At 40.2% G+C, this 22,336-nt stretch overlaps 1 protein-coding gene across 1 annotated transcript; it reads right to left on the bottom strand.

Annotated features, from left to right (window-relative positions):
* Window positions 1-19,496: 19,496 nt before the first annotated feature.
* On the bottom strand, window positions 19,497-20,785 carry LOC148117415 (melanoma-associated antigen B4-like). The gene has a single exon (XM_087902886.1). It carries the CDS (start codon window positions 20,783-20,785, stop codon window positions 19,736-19,738), a length of 1,050 nt encoding a protein of 349 aa, XP_087759012.1. The 3' UTR covers window positions 19,497-19,735.
* Between the last annotated feature and the right edge of the window lie 1,551 nt (window positions 20,786-22,336).

Here is a 22,336-nt window from a genome sequence, read left to right as displayed (position 1 = left end):
AAATTAATTAGGATGGAAATGTGTGGAGGAAGGGAGAAAAGTTTAAAAGTATTTAGTCAACCAAATGTGTGTGTGTGTGTGTGTGTGTGTGTGTGTGTGTGTGTGTATTCTATATGTTTGTGCTCAATATTAGCTGTCCCCTGATTACAAATTTGAATGTATATGTTCAGAGAATGAGCAACCTGGCTGAGTGAGACTTTAGTAGGAGTGTCAAAATCAGCTTAACATGGTGCTGGTACATTTCTACCTATTCTGGTGGCAATCCTGGCTTACAATTTTTCTCTTTATCACACTAGGATTCTTTTTTTTAGGAGAAGAAAGAAGTAGACTCCTACCTATCACTTAAGCCATCTTCCTTTTGTCTCTCTTTCTCTCTTTCTAGGTTTTCAGTATTGATGGAAAGGCAATGGTGTTAACATAAATAAAATGTGAATAAGGGAAAGAGGAATTCATTTTAAAGCAAAAGAAGAGATGTCAGAGAATACCATGGGAATAATTTACTTTAAGATGAAATAATACAGAATCATGTAAGAGTGAGCAGCAGCATTACCCAGAAGTTTACGAATGACAATTTTATAATGAAATAATTGTAAATACAGATACATGGCACAGGGCAACAGCAGAATATCCAAAAGGAGTCCTAGTGAGGGTCCGGGATCAACAGAGACCTCAAATGACACCTGTGACTCATTGCAATGAGCACTTTCAAGTAACGCTATATGAACTAAAGGATAACCTGTGTGACTCACTGTGTCACTCTTCAACTGCCACGATGAAATTTTTCTCTTCTGTTTTCCTTTTTCTGTGTTTTAAATTTTATCTTGGGAGAGGGTGCAAGGGCAGAGGGCAAAGGCAAGGGGATGGGGAGATGAGTGGTATTGAGATGCATGATGTGAAATCCACAAACAATCAGTAATCAGTTAAAATTAGAAGAAAATACAGAGAAGAAGTGAGTTAGATGTAGTCTACAAGTATAAAGAGAATATTTACAATCAGGAAGAAGAATTTGGAAAATGATTAATCCTGTTCTTTTATATGGTATTCATTTTATGAAAGATAGTGTACATTTCAAGTTTTGGGGTTCGCACAATAGCTACATCAGTAAAGTGTTTGCTGTGCAAATTTAAGGATCTGAGTTCAATGTCAAGAACTCACATTTAAAAAGCTGAGCCTTAAAAAAAATTTAAGAAAATAAAAAATAAAAATAAATAAATAAAATAAAAAATAAAAAGCTGAGCCTTGTGGTAATCTTCAAAACCTGAGCATTATGGTAATCACCTATAATCCCAACACTGAGGAGATAGATACAGATAGATTCCTGAGGCTCACTAGACATCCAGTATTATAGTCTTGCCTAATTAGGGAGTTCCAGGAAAAGGAAAAGTTTGTTGGACAGTACTTCCACAAACACATGTACATACATGCATACCTGTACACTCATACACAGCAGACAAACATGCGCGCACGCACACACACACATATAAAGAGATATATATATATATATATAGAGAGAGAGAGAGAGAGAGAGAGACAGACAGACAGACAGACAGACAGACAGACAGACAAGACAGACAGACAAACAGAGACAGAGAGAAGAAATACCATGTAAGACTAGAGATGTGGTTCAGCTAGTAGAATTCAAGTCTAACATACATGAAACCCCAGGTTTCTTTCTCAATACTGAATAAACTGGACATGGTGACCCACGTCTCTAATCTCCAAGCTGTGGACCTGGAGGCATAAGGATCAGAAGTTAAGTCATTTTCAGCTACATTGTGATACATGAGACCCTGTCTCATAAAGAGAGAAAGAATGAAAATGCAGGAAGCTTGATGGTGTTAATTTTCTTATGAAGACTGCCAAGTTAAATAGTGCACGTTTAGTCATTACTTAGAATTAGCAACAACAATAAAAAATTACACACTTAGAAATCTCTAATTTCGTCATTACATGGTCTAAGAAATGCAAACACATTTATAGCAATCACGTCACAAAGATATGCTTTAGTTTATAAATAAAGATATGCTTTAGGTTATAAATATAATTTGTACTTTTAAATTAGAGCTTGATACCTTTCCTAGAGGGTATTTTGGGTTTAGAAAGCAGTCACAGATTAATATTCCAAGTTAATTTTTTTCCTTTTTAAAAAAGGGGATTTGAAGTTCTATAGAATCAGGCAAGTGGTTGGCCAATATGGGAAAATGACAAATCTTAGAAAATATGTTTATTTTTGGTATTGTGATTATTAATTTTATTTGTAAGCTTTATTGGGCCATGAGGTGCCCAAATATTTAATGAAATGTTACTCTGGGTGTTTCTATGTAGGTAAATTTAGATGCACTTAGACAGGGATTCAGTAGACTGAATAAAGCCTTTCATAATGTGTGTGGCCTTCAAGCTGAAAGGAAAAAAACCCAGCCCTTTCCTAAGTAGGAGGCAGTTCCTTCTTATATCTATGTTCCGATGGTCCCTGTCTTTTACTTGTAACTAATCCATAAGGTGTTCCTGAATTTTGAGGGTGTTTGCCTTTGTCCTAAAACTGTACGATTGTAACTTCTGGTTCTCTAACTTGATGGCATTTCCTGCATGTCATGGCAACCATAAATCTCCATTTTAAGTTAGCCAATCCTCATTCCATATATACAATATTTGTGCCTATGTGGAAATATATTTTCATGTTTATAAAAATGTTTGAGTTCATTTGAGCTGCTGCAAAAGAACTCCATAAATATGATTGCTTCTAAACAGCAAAATTTTGTTCATCAAAGCTTTAGATACTGAGAATTGCAAACTTGAGTCACTGACAGAATTGGTCTCTGGCTAGGACCTACTTCATACTCATGGATGTTCATTGTTTTCAGTGTTCTCTTGTGGAGCAAATGGTTCCTTTTATAAGAGACTTAATATCATTCATTACATAATCGCCCTCAAAAGGTACCACCTGCAAATAAGAGATACATTTATGTTCAAATTAGAATATATATGATATTTTATTCTCATAAAGTATACATACATGTGTTTCATTAATGTTTAAAAATATAAAAAGTATGAAGAAAAAATTGGGTACTCAGATAAGTTTCCACCCACAGGCAGGAACGTTACTGATGGTTTCTTCGCTTGGTTTATGTTCTTTTAGTGATGTGTTAATTGACCTATAAAAATTCATTCCCACACTAACAAACATATACATATACTTATATTTTCATGTGTGTGTGTGTGTGTGTGAGTATATATCAATTTCCATCCAGCTTATTATTCTAATTTCTCTCTAATGTGTATTGGCTTCCAGTTGGAAGCATTGTGGTTGTAAATGTGAATTATTAATATGAAATATCTTGAACCACCTGCTTCAAATAGCTAAACGCAGCATAAATAACTACAGATGGAGTTCAGTATATTGAACATTAAGTAAGGAAAGAGTGTGACACCTTAGGCATTGAGAATAAACATGAACCTGTTGTGAACCTGTTGTCACAACTTCCTGCCATTTTCACAGGCTGCAGAGAGGTGAAGTTCAGTTGAAACCTGGCCTTCTCTGCTGGGAGGATGAGATTAAAGATCAGAGAAAGACCATGTAGATCAAATTCAGAGAAACTTATTGGAAGCAAGAGAGATTAACAGAAAGAATTCTAGACTCCATGAAATGACTTCCTGAATTTTTTTCAATCTAGTCTGAAGACATGCCATGCCCAGGACAACAGAGCAAAAAATAGAAGGAAGAGGGAAAGGAATGAAAGGAGAGAGAGAGAGAAACAGACACAGAGAGATAACACTCAAGAGTAATGTTTGTATGTTAATGCAAGGTTGGTCCTAAATGCATGATGTTCTGATGTCACCTAATCAACCTTAAAGGGAACAGCTGTAGGTTTCATAGAAAAATATATATGTATAAAAAAGCAGCATGTAGCACACTAGTGCTTTATAAACATGAGCAAGAACAAATCCATGATGTTTTCCTTCTAATTTAATTGGTGGAGGTGTAACAATTTAGGGCAGAATATGTTTAAGAAATAGACTATAACTATGCATAAAACATCACAGTACACACCATATGTAAACAAAATTATTAGCAGTCAAACTTAAAAGTCAGTGTATCAAAACTGATAAGCTGATAAATGGCCATTGGAATTAAAAAATAGTTAAAAGTATAATCCACATGTTTAAGAAAAAAGGAAATGGCTCTATTAAAATACATATATTTCATGAGGAATAAAAAATTAACCAAACTGACACAGTGTGAGACAAAATATCGTTGGTTAATGTATTAACATTATTTATGACAAAAGGATTGGTGAACCTATGAATGTTAGAAAATTTTGAATTTTACAGTGTATTTTTGTATTTAGAAAAATAGAATCATTGTTAAAGTGATGTTTATCTTATGTTAAATTCACTACAGAGAAGATTGACAAATTTATTAGTAATAATATAAAGTAGGCAAATATATTTTAACTCTATTGTTTTGATTATTTGGCTGCAAGCATATAGGCACCATTATTTTTTTGCGATTAAAATATTTAGACATGCCTGACAGCGGAAATGGCAGCTGTGCACTAGAGATGAAGGAATTGCTTATTAAGACAATAAAAATATTCAAAATTTGAAAGATAGAAAGTATTCCTCAGTACTCTGGAAGTAGCCTGGTAATAGAAGGTGCTTGCTTAGCATATGTGTGGCCCTGAGTGAAATCCCCAGCCTCACAAAAAGCAGGAGAGCTAGGAACTGGGGAGTGAAGGTTAGCATGGGCTTCATTTTAGGACGTGAGCTAAGGAACAAGGATGCTTTCAGCTTATTCAGTCACCAAAACATGTGATCAACAAAATGTCCAAAATTAAAATTACTTACGAAAACAAGCACTTCCATGTCTGGCGGCTTTTAAAAAGCCCAGATTTGCAATGAAATTTTCAGTGACTTTGGAGACTACAATATAGTGGTAGCTTTGTAATATAAGATCATGTCTAAATATCTAGTTGATGAATGCTAATTCCAGGACTGTACATACTGATCATGCTGTATCATCAATCCTCTATCTACTTTTTTTAATTTTCAAAGCGTCTCATTAAGTTGATTATGCTGACCTAGCTAAGGAAGACCTTGAAGTTACAATCTTCCTCTCACGTGTAGGTGAAAATTCAAGCTATGTCGCATGTCTAGCCTAGTTTTATCTTTTCCTATGGTGGTTTGAATGAAAATGTCCCCCATATAGGCTTATATATTTGCATACTTGATCCCCACTAGGCGGAACTGTTTGGAAAGAGTTAGGAAGTGTGACCTTCTTGAAAGAGATGGGTCACTGGAGGAAAACTTTGAGGTTTCAAAAGACAATACCACTTCTCAGTCAGCTCTTTCTTCACACCATGTTTGTTGTCTCAAGATGTGGGGTGGACTTTAATCATCTGAAACTGCAAACCCAATTAAATTCTTTCTTTCGTAAGTTTCATTGATCATTATGTTTTATCACAGCAATAAAAAATAATTAAGACAGGATGTCTATTTATTAATATTTGTGTTACTATAATGAGATACCTAATTTGAGAGATTTGGTACTATATTAAGAAAATACCTTTATTTTTCTTGTAGTTCTGGAAGCCTAAGGACATATTACCAGCATTGGCTTGACTCTGGTGTCTAGATGACACCATGGAAGATGACATCATAGTGAGATTGCATGTGAGAGTGGAATGTCATATTACAAGACAGATAGTCACAGATTGGGAAGGAGCCAATTTCTAACTCTTGGGACTCTATTTTTTTCCTTTGGAACCCTTTTAAGACAATTAGACACAGGGTTCTATGATAATTGCATCTTAGGCTGATGCATCTTAGGCTGATGCCCTAGTGACTGACCTTTCACTATATTACACTTCTTTTGTTCTTGTATCTCCCATTTTTGACAATTTCATCCATATAGGCAATGTATTATGATTATGTTCATATGCAGGTGCTCCATTGTTTCCCCATTCTTGTTATTCTGAATTCCCTCTTCCCACATAGGACTCCAGTAGCTACACTATTGAAGAAACTGACACAGTCGTCTCCAGGGGCTACTGGAAGTTTTAAGCTTCTCAAGGAGGGATGAAGCCTCACAGGAACCTTCTGTGAGTTATCCATTGTAAAAAAAAAATCCAAGGGCCCAATCTTCTATGGATATCCATAGCTGCTGTGTATTCATTGTTGCAACACCAATGTCACATCTGGTTGGTAGCATTTCATGAGACTCTTCCCCATCTTCTCGCTCTTAAATTCTTTCAGATATCACTTTTATTATGTTCTCTGTGCCTTAGGGTTTTGATGCAGATATCACATTTAATGTTGAGCACTTCTCAGGCACATATTCTCAGAACTATGACCAGATAATGAAACTCTGCATTAACTTTCACCTTCTGCAAACGTAGCTTCTCCACTTTACACTACATCATGCAAGAGTCCATGTGATGAGATCACTAACTCAGAACACTGAAGGTAAGGCAGCAAGTGGCTTCCATGGAAGAATACTTTTTTATTTGAACATGAGGAACGTGATGATATGGGTAATTTCAAAAGAAAGATTAAAGTCCTGGAGTAAAGCTATCTTGGCATGTTGTAAAGTATTTCAGTGGTTTGAAAACAGAAACGATGACCCCTTAAATTATGTCCCTCATCTTGTTTTGTCCTGTTTTTTCATCTCTAAAATGAGTTTGTCAATTTAAGATTGGGAACTTTGAACTATGTGGGACAAGTGCAACTCTTCTCTTCATGGAAGCACTACAGTTCTTAAAAGTAGTGTCCTGCCTGCAAGATACACTAGGGAAATAGTGGCATGAAACTTGAGAAAGTACATACCACATTCAGGGCTGCAGATAGTGACACTGGGATTTGGCTCTATGGCATGTACTGGCTTTTTGAGATCCTATTCTCTTTGGATGAATTCCTTGTTCAACCTAGATGTAGTAGGGAGATCCTTGGACTTTCCACCGGGCAGGGTGCGTTGCCCTCTCTTCGGATTGGAGGGGGTGGGGTGGGAGGGCCTGTGGAAGAAGTGGGAGGAAAGTGGGAGGAGGGGAGGGAGTGGGAATTTGGATTGGTAATTTTTTAAAGTAAAAAAAAAAGAAACTTGAGAAAGTAACAAACCAATATCTGATTTGACTTAAGGCCCATTGCATGAGATGAAAACCATATCCAACACGTGGGTGACCATGGACCAGAGACTAGTCTCTGCAAATGAGTTTATTGCCTCTGTGTTTGGAAGTTTGACACCACTTGCAAATGATTTGTTGTTTCTGTATTTCCAAATCTAGTGGTGAGTCATCTCTCTTTGATAACTTTGGATTTCATGTTTTGTGGGGAACAGAGAAAGCCTTGAGTGAGTGTGTGAAGAGCGCATGAGGTCCTGAGTGAGTATGTATTGTTTCCATGAATATGGCTTTTGAACCCTATAGAGTTTCAGTAGATTCAGAAGCCTCTCACTTGTACAAAGTAAACATAAACATGTAAAGCATAAACATGACAAACATAAACCAAGGCTTCTGTACACATGCATCAGCCAGCTTGGGAACTAAAGGAAACAGTGAGTTTTACATTGTGCTTTGTGAAGGCCGACAACCTAGAGATACTTTGACCTATTTCCAGAAATGCAGATCTGGCCCCAATGGTAATGTACACAGGAGCAGTATGTCTTTTCACAACAGAGGCTATGATTCACTAACCTCAGTGCCCCTCCAGACTCCATGTTTTTGATTTCTTAAAATTTTCAGGAAGTCTATGTCAGATCCTTACCTTGTCCATGACTGTCTTTGTTGTCATTCTTCCACCAGATACTGTGACACGGTGTTGCCATCACACCTAGCTTATAAGAATTCCATGTATATAGGTTCTCAACGTGGCTTAGGTTCACACAGTAGGCTTCCCTTCTAGATGTTTCCTGGTAATTACACTCTCAGACATGGATAATAATTCAATATTATTCTCAAATGCTTTCATTCCAAACCAGAAGAATCACTGTCACACCAAATCAAATCTCTTAATTCATCACCAGTTAGAAATCAAGCATTTTTCTTAGACTAGAGCCAATAGTTCTTTTCACCAGGGATGTATATACTCTCCCAGGTAACCAACCACATGCAAGAGGCACTGCTTTCTCCTTACCTAATAGGAATCAGAAATCATAGCTATATACTGTTTCCTACTTTTCTGTATGTTGGGTTTGGGTGGTCTGGAATGAACAAGCAACCTCCACTAACAGGTGGAGTTTCTATTTGGGGACCATCTTGACTTCTCCTTGTTCAATGTAAGTGGAATCTTCAGCAATAGGGTCTTACTACCAGGTTTTAAAGAGTAACAAGTACCTTTGCCAATAGCCTGCTATGTACGAGAGGACCTGTGGGACTCCTCTGGTGAATAGTTCAACAAGGTGTATTCCATTTCTGGCACTGGATGTTTTATGTGATAGCATAAAATGTCTAGTTGGGACATTGTCTCCCCCATTATATGAAAACTCTATTTAAATTCTTTTCACATATGTATATATTTTAGGACACATCTATAGTAGTAGGTTTCCATATGGTTTTTCAAAAGGCCTTTGTGTTAAATAAACTATCCATGGTCCCTCCTTTACCCTACTTTCTGACCCCCTTCACCATTTAATCCTCCTATTCTAGTTTTCTATTTAAATCTTTATAGTACTAGATTCTATTTTCTCTATCTTGGAAAATTCCCTCCTGCCCCTGGTCATTTACTATGTACCTAACCTTTGTAGTTATTTGGATTGAAGCACATATATTAAAAGCTAAAATCCACATATAAGAGAAAACATGCTATATTTGTCTTTTGCTATCAGGGTGACCTTACTCAGGATGATTGATTTTAGTTCAATTCAGTTCTCTGAAAATTCCATAATTTCATTTTTATATTGTGTAACTGTGCACATGTGTATTGTTTTAGTTTGGTGGATTTCTATGCTATTTCTAATTTGTGGCTTTTATGAATAAATTAGCAATGCATGTGGATGAGCAGTGTCTCTGTAGTAAGATAGAGAGTCCTTTAGGTATATGAACAAGAGTGGTAGAGCTGGATCTTGAGGTAGACCAATTTTCAGTTTTCAGGAACCTCCACACTGGTTTCTATAGCAGCCACTAAACATGTTGCTTTTTTATGTGTATGTGTGAATGGCTACATGTATGTATGCATACCATGCATATACGTGGCAATCTCAGAGGCTAGAAGAGGGTGCAAGATGACCTGGAACTGGAGTTATTGGATGTTGCCATCCATCCAATATAGGAGTTGGGAACCAAACCTGGATCATCTGTAAGAGCAGCAAGTGCTCTAAATAACTGAACTATCTCTCTAGGCCCTCATTTTTGTATTTTTCACACTGTCATTTACAATGTGGAATGATTTCTTTACTGTGAGGTTATGTTAGCTTTCTATTCAACCCAATGCTAAGTCATAAAAAAGGTCTGTGAATTTTTTAATACTAAAACTGTACAATATTTTATGTGGGAAAAATAATTGATAAGATTATTTGAAGCATAACAACTGATCACTTAAAAGTACAAGCACTAAAAATTTACTTATTTAAGCAGGAAAGAAGAGAACACAGCTATTTTTGTCCTCCATCTAATAAAGCCATTTTTTCTAAACAGGATGTGAAAACTGTATCTCATGCTACCCCAACTAGATGAGGGATGAGCTGCTGAACATGGCCTTGTGATGAAAGCAAGAATTGTCAGAAACACCCAGAAAATCTGTAGCTTTCTTTGCTATTCCTTCTGCCTGATTACTCAGAATTTTCTCATAAGGTATTATAGAACACAAAAAGTATGGTTTTACTAGTTGTAGGTGAAAACATACTGGATAGCAATCTTGGATGTTTCAGTTCAAGTTCTGGGACCTCAGACAGACTCATAGCCTAAAGGATCAACACTGAATTCTTGGCCATCACCAGGTATATTTTGGCAACAAATCTTTGGTAATTAGCTTTTGGGTTCTCAATGAAAGTGTTTCTTCCCACCAATGAACATGTGATGCCAGCACTTGGGTCATAGAAGGACAAGAATTTCTACTTCTAGGCAAACTAGAACTATTTGGTGAGACTATGAACAAAAAGGTATAAGTTGTAAGAAAAAAATAAAATAATTTTTAAAGTGTTAATATTGTAAAATAAGAGATAAATATTTCTGTTGTTTAAAATTCTAATATTTGAAGAGTAATAGTTAAGAACATTTTCCTTTAAGCCAGCATTATTGGTGCTTATTATTGAGTGTATTTAGAATATATGGAATAAGATAAAACTAGTGAAACACATTAGAATTGCAAAAGTTAACATTTCTCCCATTTTGGATTCTAAAAAAATTCAAAAACGAACCTTCCCAATTTAATTCACAAAGACAAAATCTACTTTTATTCTTATTGCAAAATAATGTGTATAAACCAAAGATTTAGAAACACTATCTAGTAAAAATGAAATGTTTGAAAAGTCATAGAGAGAAAAAATAGGATATAAGGTGTAAGAGAGAGAGAGAGAGAAAGAGAGAGAGAGGAAATGTCTAGCATGTCATATAAAGTAGAATTTGAAGATAGACATCCATGACAAAGAAGATACTACCATGGATTTAGAATATTCAGTCAGGGTTTTGTAACAGAGGTTATCCACTCTAGTGAGAACAGAATGCAACCTTCAGAGAAAAATTCAGTGAAGAGCAACCCATCAGGTCAGGCTCCAAGAAGGGTTACAAACTGGGAAGACCCTAGGAAAGGATGTTGTACTGTGCAAAGACCTAGAGGTGGGCGGAAAACCAGCTCCTATGTCATATTAACCTTTCAAGCACCATGAACCAAGAAAAACAAAGCCTAGGGCCACTATACAAAAATTTTAAAATCTAAAATCTATTTATTTGTCTTTTATAGATTTGTTTTGACTACGAGTAGCATTTTGTTGTTTGAGAACCATTTTAGAATAGTGAGAGAGAAACAAATGAACTACAGGCAGAGGTTCTCTACAAGTAGAAGTGAAAGAGTGCATGCACACACACACATATATATGTGTGTATGTATGTATGTATCAGGGCTTTAGTCTTTTGGTTCTATCTACCAATCTTAGAAGGAAAACTATAAGCTCAACATCCAGGAAGTGAGTCCATTGTAGGTACTATCTGGTTGGAGTACACAGCTAGGAAATAATGCTCAAACATTGAAAAACCGCTGTTATTATATTGGTCAGAGGTGATTAATCTACTTGTAGTACATCTTATTCTCGTGTCTTGAAGGTATTAGAACATATATAATAGTCTCATGAAAATTAAAGTACACAGGGCTAAAGTAATGAATACAACCATGTACTATGTTTCCTTTCTGTTGTTAGAAGCAAGGCCTGCTGGACTCCAGAAGATCCTGTGTGTTAGAAAATCTGAAGTAGGACAAGCCTACCTTGACCTGAGCAGCAAGGCTGTTGATTCCAGTGATTCTGTCCACATCTGGAGATCTTAAGTTTAAATGAAAGGCAGTTTTGCCCAATGGTCAGTGCTTTCTCTTGATGAAGCAAATTGCAGATGGACACTCTTCTGTACCTACCTGCCTTCTGTCTTCTTTGGAGGAAGTGGAATGCTGCTGCTAGGAGCCAACTTGTCTCTGTTATAGAAAGTCTTTTAATGATTAAACATTTAAATGCCATATTCTCAAGATCTCTGACCAGTTGAGGGCTATTTATCAGGTATAGATAAGTTATAACTACCATATAGATAAGTTATAACTACCATATAGAATCTGCCTGCAAAGCTGGGTCTAAGCTTGACTGTACTGACTCTCAACAGGTAAGATTTATACTTGTAAAATACAGAAAATAGAAAAATTTGCTTGTAATAGAATCTTAATGGTAGAACTGACAATAGTAAAGAACAGCTCTATATATTTTAAATCAGGGTTGGATTGCATATGCAATATTTTTGTAAGAGACTCAAAAGTACATACCAATTTAAAATATGAGACTTATTGTTTTTGTACTCTGGAATGAGATATAATAAACAGACAACTATTTAACATTTATCAGTAAATCTACATACATTTACACCCAGTTGAATTACGTTTTATATACATAAAGTGAAATGAAAAGTGAACAAAAGAAAGCTGGCTAGGGGCAGGACCTCACTTGGAGAGCCTACTGACAGAGCTCTTTGGCTAGGGGCAGAACCACTGGCTCTTCTCTTTGTTAAGTGCAAAGAAAATGGTGACAGCCATGGTTTTCCACATGGTGTGACTATTTAAATGTAGCTGTCTGCTGGTAGAAATTAGAAATGTCAGCCTATTTTCCGTGGGTGGGGCAGAAAAATATCCAAGGGGCTCCGGGCCCCAAAAACGAATGCACTGCTCAATGAGTGCAGTGCTATGGAAGAACTTGAGAAGGGCAGTTGTCCAAGAGGCACTAGGCCAAAAACGGAGCAGTATCTGAGGGGCCCCAAACCCCAAAAATGAATGCACTGCTCAGTGAGTGGAAACCAGCAGTCCTGTTTGCTGGTAGAAATTAGAAAGGAGCTGATAATTTTTGCAGGTTTGTTTCCCACAGCTGAAAATGTGAGAATGGCAAAAAACAGTGCAAACCCCAGGGCAACTAGCTAGATGTCTCCGGGCTAGTGCCGGGGTTGATAATAAAGCCAAGCTGATTCCCAGCCAATCAGCTCAGGAACCAGGGACTAGGGACTGTTCCAAGCAGCAGGAATAGCAAGGACCACTTATGAGAGGTCCAAAAAGGAAAAAAAATGTGAACAATGTGAAGACTATTCTGTGTGGTTTTTAGCTATGGGAAGCAATAAGAGGTGAATGTGAGCCAAAGCTGACTTGGAAGAGGGAACCTTACCATTTGCAGCATTGGGAATTGGTCTAAGTCCAGGGTCCCCATGTTTCCTCAGCCAGCCCTCCTGCATGCAGGAGGGAATGTGGAGACAGCCTGGCTGAGTCATACAACAATGTTATGATTTAAAAAGATGAGGTGGAAGACCGGTCCCACGAGGCACTATGATGGGTCACCCAAGGCCTCGGTGGAGCAGTGATAGTCACCTGAGGCATCGGCTCTGGGTCACCTTAGTGGGTTGGAGACTATAGTATGTGAGAGATAGACATATGCCATGTGGAGGGAGAGTTTGGGTGTAGAGTTTATTTAGTGACTTATGGAAGGGGAAATGCCTTTCATTTAACTTAAGATCTCCAGATGTGGCCAGAATTACTGAAATCAATGACCTTGCTGCTCAGGTCAAGGTAGGCTTGTCCTACTACAGATTTTCTAACACACAGGATCTTCTGGAGTCCAGCAGGCCCTGCTTCTAACAACAGAAAGGGAACATAGTACATGGTTGTATTCATTACTTTAGCCCTGTGTACTTTAATTTTCATGAGACTATTATATATGTTCTAATACCTTCAAGACACGAGAATAATTGGGAAGAAGTGAGAGAGGACGAGAGAGAGAGAGAGAGAGAGAGAGAGAGAGAGAGAGAAAGAACAAGAAAGAGGGGAAGAGAGACAATGGTTACCTCTTTAGAAGAGGGATGGAAAGAAAGAGAGCACAGGCTGGAGGAGGCTGGAGATCTGCTTGCCTTGGCAGAAGGGGGGGTTTGGGAGTGAGTGGGGCTTGTCTCTTAAAGGGACAGGGTACCCAGGTGACAGGCCAGGCCAGCAGATCATAACAGATGGTCTTGGGAAAATTTGTTAATTTTGATAAGCTCTGAGAGACTACACAACTAGCTGACAAAAACCTGGCCACTTTTCTAAATCAATTACATGAGACCACGGTTTAGTATATTCAACTTGATGTAGCCTCCCTAGCAGGAGCCACCCATTTCATTTCTCAGTCAGTGCCCAATATTAGAAAGAAATTTAAAACAAAAGGCTGAGGACGGTCCCCCAAATCCCTTGAAAGTTTTAATGCCTGAGAAGAGGCAGCTGAGTCTTCCTGAAAGACAAGGCTGCAACAGAAGGCTGTGCTCAGAGCCCAAATCTTAGCAGCTGCCCTGAGGCCACCAGCGCCCCTACAATATGGACAAAGTAAGCCAACCATGAGACTCCATCCTGCCAGAGCTCAGCTTAAGTTAACTCTGCCAGGAGCCTGCTACAAACGTAGTCAGGAAGGACACTGGTCATGATATTGCCCTGACTCTCAGCCACCAATGAGGCCAAGTCCTGTCTGTGGACATCTGGACACTGAAAATCACAATGCCCCTGTGCTGGCTCATCCTCTATGCCATGCCACAGAGGCCCAGCCTCACAAACACCGGTAGCTGAGACTGTTCAGCCTTCGAACTACTCAGCCTGGCAGAGGACTGATGCAGCCCAGACTTGGTGACTCCCGTTGCCCTTTCCAAGCCTATGGTAACAATGCAGGTACAGGGTAAGTCCATTGCTTTTCTTTTGGACACAGGAGCTACTACTCTGTTTTAACAGCTCACTTGGGTCCTGCAGTTCCCTCACCAAATTCTGTCATGGGTGAACAGGACCCTTTCCTTCCCACTTAAAACCTGGCCACTTCCTTGCATTCTTGCAGGGCGATTCTTCTCACACTTTCTTAATCATACCTGCTTTCCCTGGACTTCTACTTGGTTGTGACATACTCAGCCACTTTAGAACCACACTCTCCTTGAGCCCCATACTCACTCCTGAGTCCCACTTTCTTCTCCCCTTAAAAGCCTCATAAGTTTCTACACCAGACTGTCCTGTTCCCTTATCCAGTGGATCCCCAAGTATGGGATATATCCATACCTATGTGGTTGCTAGTCTTAGTTGACCTTAAGAACCCCCCTTCCTTCCCTTCCAGACCCCAGTTTCCTACTTCTGAAACCTACCACAGAGGTCTTCAGCCTATTATCACCCGCCTTCTATCTCAAGGACTTTTAATTCCTATCGACTCACCCTGCAACACTCCCATTCTTCCTGTGCGTAAGCCTTCTGGTGCTTACCATGGTTCAAGACCTCTTCCTCATAAATGAGGCAGTTATTCCAATTCACCCAGTAGTTAACAACCCATACAATCTCCTGCCACTTCCCAGTTTACTGTTCCATACCCGAAAGATGCTTTCTTTACTGTCCCTTTACACCCTGACTCATACTTCCTCGTTGCCTTCACCTGGGAGGACCATGGCACCCAATCCTCCAGACAGCTTATGTGGACTGTTCTCCCTCAGGGTTTTCAGGACCACTTCCATTTCTTTGGCTAAGCCCCGGTTCTGGATCTTTCCGCCTTTGACTCCAGTCCTAGAACACTTCTCCAGTAGGTTGATGATCTCCTTCTCTGCAGTCCCACATTGCCTCTGTCACAACAGGCCACCACTTGGTCCTGAACTTCCTCAGATCGCTGGAATATCGAGTCTCACCAGCTCAGCCTGAGTTATGCTTTCCAACAGTGGTGTATTCATCTAAATAAATAAACTCAGCCCGGAGTCTAAGACACTCCCTCACCTCTGACAGGGTCCAGGTTCTGTGGGATTTACAGCCCCCATCCACAGTGGCTCAAATTCTCTCATTTTGGGGCCTAATGGGATTCTGCCATCACTGGAACCCTAACTTTGCCATTACAGTCAAGCCTCTGTACCAGGCAGCCAGAGTGACCACCATGGGGCGTATCACACACCTGGCCACCATTTATTGCCACTTCTCTCTACTGTGAGATGCCCTTCTAATAGCCTCTGTCCTTGTTCTTCCCAACCCCGCGAGACCTTGCCACCTTTATACAGATAAAAGGTTGGGAGTAGCCACCAGAGTCCTAGTTCAACTGGTTGGGCCTTAGAATCAGGCTGTTGTCTTTTTGTCCAAACAGCGGGGCTTCACCACCTGTGGATGGCAGCCATGTTTGAGAGCTCTGGCAGTGGCAACTGAACTCACCTGGGAGGCTCTCAAGATCACCATGTTCAAGCCAATTATGGTATACTCCACTCACCACCCCTTAGACCTTCTAAGTCATTCTTATCTCTTCCTCCTTGGGCCCTCATGAGTCCAAGTCTTTAACTTACTGTTTCTAGAAAACCCTCAGATTACCTAGGCCTCCAGTCCTTCCCTAAACTCTGCAAAGTTCCTTTCTGTTGCCTTCCTCTCTGATACCTCCTCTAACTTGTGCCCAGAGGTTATGGAAGCCTTATGCTCATCCTGGTCTGGTCTCCTAGACCAACCACTCAGAAGCCCCAAACTCACCCTGTTTGTTGATGGAAGTTCTTTTTTAGACAAATCAGGAAACCGCCAGGTGACATATGCAGTTGTCACTTCCACTAAAAGAGTTGAGCGACCTGCCAGCCAATGGGAACTTCCTCACAAAAGGCAGAATTAATCACCTTGACTAGAGTGCTCCACATAGCCAAGGGTCAATGGGATAATATGTATACTGACTCTAAACATGCCTTTTTTAATAGCCCATACCCATTCTCTGCCCTGGAAGGAAAGGGACTACTTCACTACCAAGGCTACTCCCATAATTAATGGACCCCTTATAGCTAAGCTCTTGGAGACCCTCCAGCTCCCTGCGGGAGTAGCCTTAATTCACTGCCAGGACACCAGTCCTCTAAGGACCCAGTGGCCTTAAGCAATGCCCATGCTGACTCGGTAGCCCCAGGGACTGACCTCTAGCTCCTCTGGAGCAACAGAACATATTTTGATCTTTACTCACTCCTGTCAGCCTTGTTATGAACCAGAAGAGAGGGTTGAGCTCATGAAAAAAGAGGCCACATAAACAAAGGATGGATGTTTCTAATTAAATAACCATCTCATCCTTCCTCAGGACCAGGCATTGTTTATTAATTTAGACACCCACCAGACCCAAAGCTTTTTTTTTTTTCATTTCTTAAGAATGCCTCTTTGACCCCACCCATCTCTGAGTTTTCATTCCACAGGTTGACTCCTACTGTCAGATGTATGCCAAGGCCAATCCACAGGGAGTTCTCCATATACATCAACCTGTGCACCAACTTTGTGGACATCATCCAGGCAAGGACTGGCAGGTTGATTTTACTCCCATGCCTACTCATGAAATACTCCATCACTTCTTACCTCTTGTTGGCACTTTTCAGGATGGGTAGAAGCATTTCCCACCTCCAGGGAAACAGCAGATATGGTGGTTCATGTACTCCTGGACCACATCATTCCTCGATTTGGCGTTCCACAGATCATCCAAACAGACAACAGATCAGCCTTCACTTCCAGGGTTATGGAGATCATGTCAGAAGTACTCAACATTTTCTGGAAGCTCCACATCCCCACAATCCTCAGGAAAGGTGGAGAAGGCCAGCAAACTAAACAGCTAATAAAGCTCTCCATTGAATTCACGTTTTCTTGGTCCTCCCTTCTTCCCATTTCCCTTACCCACCTCCAGGCCACCTCACATTCTCCTACAGGCCTAAGTCCATTCAAACTCCTTTATAGAAGACTCTTCCTCTTCATTCACCACCTCCGTGCCCAAACTCCTCCACTGGCTGGGTACCTTCCCTACCTCTCCCTTCTGAGGTCCCTTCTCTACTTACATGCTGACAGCTTTCTCCCCGCCCCCATGCCAATGGACCCAACTTCCCAAATAAGCCTGCCCTGCTCTCCCTCAGCTAGTTCCTAAGTTTCTCAAGGCCTGGTGGACACAGGCCTTCACAACACCTTCAGCTGCCAGTTTCCTGGTACATCCATGCTGGAACTAACTCTCCAGGCTCAAGCGGGCACTTATTCAAGATACTTGGTCTGTTCAGCAACTGGGACCCTCCACCCTCTAGTTTAACAAGATGTCACAATTGAAAGGCCTATGTGCTCTTTTTCATGGCACATCTGTCTTTGTCAGTACAACTAGGACAGGTGATAATAATCTGTTTTTCTGTTTTTTTTTTCTCCTAGCAACTTGCCTTTTCTGCTTCCTCAAGAAACAAATGCCTGAAGTCTCCAGGAAGGCAGTTAACTGGATGCCTCTCCTCTCACACCTCCTGTTGAGTGTGAAGTCACCAACTCCTGACTCCCCTTCCACACATCATCCCATGCCTGCGGGAAGCAGCTAGACATGAACCAAGAGTCCCTATACCCAAAGAGACTGGGATGTTCTGATGGAAGCTCCACCCTAAGCCCCCTCCCCCATCTCTCTCCAAACCCTGCTATTGTTCAGAAAGCCTGCCAAATGATAAACCCTCCCCCAGAGATGTTCAAGGCCACTCCCATAGGGTAGTTAAACTACCCCCAGAAAACAGACATGTGGTTTTCTGGTCTCTCTTTCCCATCTCCTCTCTGGGTGTGGGAGGTGTCTGGAAAATCATCTGGGAGTGTTTTATCCATTAAACCTGGGCTTTTACTAATTTTGTTTGATGTGGCCTGATTTGTATTGCTATGTTGGCATTTATTATTAGGGTACAGAAACTTTTCAATGACATCACTAATTTGAGTATAGGAAGTCCTGTCCCAGATGATTAAAATTCATTCCAGTTGTGTCTGGAAGACAGTTTCCTTGGAGTCAACTATCACATCTGGATCTTACCATCTTTTTGCTTAATCTTTCACATGGACGCCTGAGCCTTTAGGGGAGGGGTTTGATGGAGACATCCCATTTAGTATTTAGTGAGAAAGAGCCCCACCCATTTTTATGTTAGTTACATGAAAACTGGAAAGGTAGAATTTTTTTCTCACTCTTATGCTTTTGTACTTCTCCTCCTCTTTCTCTTACTTCTCTACCTAACTGACTCCTTTCTTCCTTCCATTCTTATCTCATTCTTCCTTCCTTCCCTTTCCTCACATATCCTTTACTTTTGTCCATCCCTTACTGCCCTGTCCTTTTCCTCCCTCAAAAGGTTTTTTTTTTTGATTTAGTTATTTATACAGTATCCTGCCTGTTGGCCAGAAGAGGGCACCAGATCTCATTATAGGTGGTTGTGAGCCACCACGTGATTGCTGGGAATTGAACTCAGGACCTCTGGAAGAGTGGTCAGTGCTCTTAACCACTGAGTCATCTCTCCAGCATCCCTCCCTCAAAGTCTTAAATAAGGATAGATTAGGAACTGTCACCTTGATCTTACAGTTTCAGCATCCAGAACTGTAAAAATTAAGGTAATATACCACCACTCCACCCCATTCTCCAGTGTTTGTTTTCTCTAAACTGATAGCATAGACTTACAGGATTTGCCCCATAAACAGTAAGGCATATCCTCTAAGGTAATGGCATTTATTCATTACTTTTAAAATTGAGTTAGCTGAACATCTTCATGACCAATGAATGAAAATTGTATCCATTTTCCAAGTTTTGTGAGTTTGAATTTTCCACATGCCTTGCTCAATGAATTTCAAATTGACTGCTCTCATAAGAAAAACCATCATTCTTCTTTCCTTTTTTTTTAATTTTAACTTTAACTTAAGTCACAAAGGGGAAATTCAGTATTACTGGTAAAACTGTAGAAATTGGCTTACAAATTTTCTAAAATTAAAGGCTGGGATATTGTATTACCTTTTCAATACTTTCATATGGACTTTTAAAGATAATATATTTAATATAGATTTGTTTAGTATCAGTAAATAAACACAAAGTCTAATTCATAAACATTTGACTTTATCTACCATTTTTACAAACCAGGAAAACAATTTCATTTCATTTATTACATTTAACTTTACCAAACCATATAATGAAAGCAATTAAAGGAAACTAGACCTGGCCATGTTTTAATCCTCTGCTATTCCCATTTCAGTGACCTAGTAACCCTGAGATTCTTTCAAATTTTGAAGAACACTTTTTTTTCATGCTTTATGTCCTTATCTGAATGACTGGAAAACTTCAAACATCAAAAGGTTTGGTAGAACTTGCTGGTAATTTTACTGGGGAACCTTCACTAGCAGAGTCAGTGGTATCAGAACCACCTTCATCTTGGGCTTCTGCTTGTTCTTGCTCATTTTTCAAAGACTTGAAGTAAATGTCAGCGATGGCACTAGGTGTTGTTTTGTTGATCTTGGCCAAAAATTCCAGGACTTTTATCTTGTTTATTTCATCATAGGCTTGGGGACCCCACAGGAACTCATAGCGTGGAGGATCACTGTTGGCCACCTGCCGGTACTCCAGGTACTTCAGCTTCACAAAATACTGGGTCATGAGCTTCCGGGGCTCACCAAAGATGCAGTGTCTCTTCCCTGGATAGATCTGCCTCTTCTTCAGGATTTTCCACATGTGTTCTTCACTAGCACAATTGCCATTAACAAAGATGATACTCAGGACACTCATCAGAAAACCAGTCTTGGGTAATCCTTTGCCAGCACGAATCCTTCCATTGTTGGGGAGCTTCAGCTTGCTGATGAGGTTGTAGGAGGGCTCACTGGAGTTGACTTCCCTCACTTCCATTGCAAAGGCTTCCTCGAGCTTCTCGGAGGCCTTCCTGAAGATCTCAGGGAAGTCCTTTTCATACTTCTTGGTGATAACTTTCAGCATTTCTTCCTTGCTACTAGTCTGCTTCATATAGTAGTTGTGGAGCAGGCACTTTAAGAGCTCCACCACCATTCTGTCGATCACATCTTGGTGCGGGCAGCTGGTGTAGGGATTGGCCTTAAGAGGACATTCTTCTTCGTATGTATCATTTTCCTCACAGAAACTTTCATCTGATTCAGAGGAAGAAATACTCAGAGCAGTTGAGGCAGATGGTGCTGCTTTTTGAGGAGCCTTTAGAGTGCTTGAAGACTCCGCCCCAGGCTGGCTCTGGGAGGCAGCTGAGGACTCTTCTGCTGCCTCCAGATTTTCTTCTGCTGGTTCCTGAGCAGCTCTGCAAGCCTGAGCCTCACCTCGGGCCTGGGAGCGTTTCTCTCGGGCATGGAGCTTACTCTTCTGGCCACGAGGCATGATGACTCTGGCTAAGGACAAGAACAGAATATGTTAGAAGGGTGCTGGTGATGAAAACAGCTGTAAGAAACAGAAGATGATATGAACACTTTAATCAGAGAGCAAAAACCTTGTTTGAAACTAAGGCTGCCTCTGCAGGTTTCCATGAGTGCAGTGCTTTTGGAATTCAACATGCTACTGTTACACAAAGCTCATTCCCCGAGTAAGAAGGGACAAACTTTTTTTAGACTGGGACTCCTCTGTCTTGTCTCTTGTTCTGGGCTAATGAACAGGGGTGGCAGTGGAGGACTTCTGTTTTGAGATCCCAAGAACCTCTTAGTTCCTCTAGTTCATATTACCAGTTGTAAAGTGTTAGGCCTCTTTCTTTTCCTACTCTGAAGCTGCCATTTTTGAGCAATTCTAGTGTCTGTTTAGACAATATTCTTCTTGTTGGCTACATGAAATACCCAGAAGGCCTTTTAGTGTGGATTTAGTTCATCCTCTTTACAAGAAAAAAAAAAACAACCTGTCACTACTATAGTATAACTACCTCCTAAAACTGGAGTAAACCAGTGGCTCTTCCATCACAACTACCCTGTCAATTCAGACTGTCATTAATGGAGGACTTAAATAGGTCCTTCTGCATCCTTGCCTTGATTTCTGGCCATATATAAGATTCTTCTCTATGCTGATTTGAGGTCTCTCTACCCACACTGAGTTCCTCATATCCCTGTATAGAAACGGACCAATAGATTTTCATGGGTACACTTAGGATTGAGGCCAGGGATATGCATCAAGCGTCCTGACTCACCTAGGGTGGTTAATTCCTTCAGAACTCACTCAATGTTCTGCTTTTTAATTTCCTATGGAATATTTTACTACTTTTGCTTAATGGAAGCAGCTTTACCTTGACAAGTATTTGAGAGTCTCAGCTACATGTAAGTCATCTTCACTGGTATCTCCACCTCAGTAAGTTTCCTTACATTTTCTCTTATCATGGGCTTTTCCTACCTCTGCTCCCTTTCTTTAGTGTCTCATTCCAGAGACTATAGAAGCAAAATGAGTGAGGAGCTCAGGATTTCTTAAGACTGAGGACAATGAAGCTGGAGAGATGATTCAGTGCTTAAGAGTCTATACTGTTTATACAGAAAACCCAAGTTACATTCTTAGCACCCAAGGAGTATGTATCACAATCATCAGTAACTCTGGCTCCAGGGTACCCAGCACCCTCTTGTGGCTTCTGATTGCAGCTGTACTCATGTGCATACACACACACACACACACACACACACACACACACACACACACACACACACACACAAAGATAGGGATAACTAAAAACGAACTAAAGCTGGGCGGTGATGGCACATGCCTTCAGTCCCAGCACTCGGGAGGCAGAGGCAGGCAGATCTCAGTGAGTTCGACCCCAGCCTGGTCTAGGAGAGCTAGTTCCAGGACAGGCTCTAAAACTACAGAGTAATACTTTCTCAGCAAACAAACAAAAACACACACAGACAAAAAAATGAAATAAGTGGAGAACAAGTTCTATTCTTTGAGATGGAGGCATTGCTC

Source organism: Myodes glareolus, chromosome X, assembly GCF_982192425.1.
Source record: "Myodes glareolus chromosome X, mMyoGla1.1, whole genome shotgun sequence".
In the NCBI taxonomy this organism is placed as follows: Eukaryota; Metazoa; Chordata; class Mammalia; order Rodentia; family Cricetidae; genus Myodes; species Myodes glareolus.
This window is presented reverse-complemented; position numbering and strand designations above follow the sequence as displayed.

What these genes read in the sequence shown, in the direction of transcription:
- LOC148117415 (XM_087902886.1), bottom strand. Translation starts at nt 20,785, where the DNA reads ATGCCTCGTGGCCAGAAGAGTAAGCTCCATGCCCGAGAGAAACGCTCC.